The sequence below is a fragment of the Carassius carassius genome, chromosome 6, assembly GCF_963082965.1.
Source record: "Carassius carassius chromosome 6, fCarCar2.1, whole genome shotgun sequence".
Classification (NCBI taxonomy): domain Eukaryota; kingdom Metazoa; phylum Chordata; class Actinopteri; order Cypriniformes; family Cyprinidae; genus Carassius; species Carassius carassius.
Genome location: NC_081760.1, coordinates 41440367 through 41442866, shown reverse-complemented (window position 1 = coordinate 41442866; position 2500 = coordinate 41440367). Strand labels below are relative to the sequence as shown.

General features: G+C 43.5%; 1 protein-coding gene across 1 annotated transcript in view; it reads right to left on the bottom strand.

Moving 5' to 3' along the window:
• The window catches only part of LOC132142925 (transmembrane channel-like protein 7), a 23764-nt gene that overhangs the window by 3831 nt on the left and 17433 nt on the right, over positions 1–2500 (bottom strand). Inside the window, exons 11-14 of the mRNA XM_059553130.1 lie at positions 1724–1821; positions 1463–1646; positions 1027–1157; positions 802–957 (exon numbers count right to left, since the gene is read on the bottom strand). Coding sequence (XP_059409113.1) covers positions 802–957; positions 1027–1157; positions 1463–1646; positions 1724–1821 — 569 coding nt within the window. The remainder of the gene's footprint in view (positions 1–801; positions 958–1026; positions 1158–1462; positions 1647–1723; positions 1822–2500) is intronic.

Below are 2500 nucleotides of genomic sequence, written 5' to 3'. Positions count from 1 at the left end.
TGGGTACAAGTTCAAGTCACCTTTTACAATATTACTTGAGTTAAAGTCTTAAAGTATGCGACATTTATTGTAAATTAGTACAAAAAGTATTTTATTTATTCTTAAACATACTTAAGTATTGAAAGTAAAAGTACAAGTAAACGCAAAACTGAAAAGAAGCAAATAAATATATTACAAATCATTCATACACAGCATAAGTAGCAAGATTTAGTTTAGTTTTATCCATTTTGTACTTTAGGATGAGAATAAAAATCACTTCATCTATACTTAAGTGTATTTCATTCCAACATAAGAAAAGATTTCTGGAATCTGCATCTAAAAAACATTTAGGTGTATTTACAGTTTGTGTATCTCAGAGGAGACATGGATGCATTTAACCTGCAGCTACAGATACATGAATGGTTTTTTTTTCTTTTTTTTTACATAAAACGTTGAATACTGATATTTGAAATAATTTAAAACATGAAAAAATGGCCAAAATGTGAAATTAAAACCATCTACAATATAGAATGCCTGGAGTTTTAAGTTTTAATGGACTAATTAATCAGGTGTGTGTGTGATTTGGTGATAGACTTCATAATGTCAGATCACACATCATAACACTTACCATATTATCCCAGACGATGCTATTTCACATATTTCTGTCTATTTTATAGTAAGTAATGAATATGCTTCGGCAAAATGTAGTGGAGTAAAAGTAAAAGTTGGCTGAAATATAAAAACTCTAGTAAAGTACAGACACTCCCCAAAAATAGTGGTATTCTAACTTTGTTCCAGTACATCACTGTGGAGTGTCCTCACCAGGTGATGACGAAGAAGGACACGGCGAAGGCCTCGGAGGCGAGCGCCTGCAGGAAGGAGCGCAGGCCGGTGGGCAGCTGGGACACCACCCGAGGCACCACCTCCCACGACGTGCTGTAGCTCACGAACGGACCGCACGCTCGAGATGAACGGATCCTGAAACACACCTTAATGAGACCAGCAGACACACACAACAGCGCCCATGTGTTAGAGATCCACACTCACTCTGCAATACTGACGACGACAGGGACGCACGCCAGAGCCAGGCCGATCAGCAGCACCACCAGGAAGAAGAAGTGAGAGCTGGAGGCTCGGAACGGACGAGTGGAGGGACGACAGTTGGTCACCAGAGACACCTGAGAAGACCACGAGCGGCTCGTTTACTTACTGCAACACGGTCAGGCCTGCTCGCATCAAATACACTGCCGTAATCATTTGAACAGGATCCTAGCAATTTACACTGAAGTCTGAAAGAAGACGTGCCCCTTAAACTGAGTTTTACTCAGAAGACCCAAAACAGGCGAGAAAAGCTGAAATAACAGAAGAATAAAATATGCCATTTTTAAAATTAAATTTAGCATAGAGAAACCAAAGTTTATTTTTAGAACCCTTAATATTTCTGGCACTGGTACATTATTTCCCTTCTAGCTCAAGCCGTGACCTTTTTCAGGTAGAAGACGAGGATGTATTTGACGGTGTTAATGGCAGGAAGCAGAGGGCAGTAGAAGGTTCCTATCCAGCAGATGGTCTGGCCGTAAACGATCTCCAGCACGTTCTGTGGGATGGCGAACTCCTGCTGACCCCACCACTTGGCCAAACCGCAGTCACAATAATTCACGATGATCCTGAAACAACAATCAACTATCAGCAATTCGTCTCAAGCTGGTTCTGAAGAAGACGTGCAAGAGCAAGATTTTCATACTTCCTTGGAAACTCCACGAAGATGGTGACGGCAGCAATGATCAGGAAGTCAAAGATCACCAGCTTGTACATCTCCTGCCCAACGTGAGTCTCCCAGCACTGAAGAACAGCACACGGTCAGAGACGGCATCACGTGTGTGTGTGTGTGTGTGTCTGTCTGTGTGTGTGTGTTTCTGTGTGTGTCTGTGTGTGTGTGTGTGTGTGTTTCTGTGTCTGTGTGTGTCTGTCTGTGTGTGTGTGTGTGTCTGTGTGTGTGTGTGTGTGTGTCTGTGTGTGTGAGTGTCTGTGTGTGTGAGTGTCTGTCTGTGTGTGAGTTTCTGTGTGTCTGTGTCTGTCTGTGTGTGTGTGAGTGTGTGTGAGTGTCTGTGTGTGTGTGTTTCTGTGTGTGTGTGTGTGTGTGTGTGTGTGTGTGTGTGTGTGTGTGTCTGTGTGTGTGTGTGTCTGTGTGTGTGTCTGTGTGTGTCTGTGTGTGTCTGTGTGTGTGTGTCTGTGTGTGTGTGTGTGAGTGTGTGTGTGTGTGTGTCTGTGTGTCTGTGTGTGTGTGTGTGTCTGTGTCTGCCTGTGTGTGTGTTTCTGTGTGTGTCTGTGTGTCTGTCTGTGTGTGAGTGTCTGTGTGAGTGTCTGTGTGTGTGTGTGTGTGTGTGTCTGTGTGTGTGTGTGTCTGTGTGAGTGTGTGTCTGTGTGTGAGTGTGTGAGTGTGTGTCTGTGTGTCTGTGTGAGTGTGTGTCTGTGTGTCTGTGTGAGTGTGTGTGTGTCTGTGTGTGTGTGTCTGTCTGTG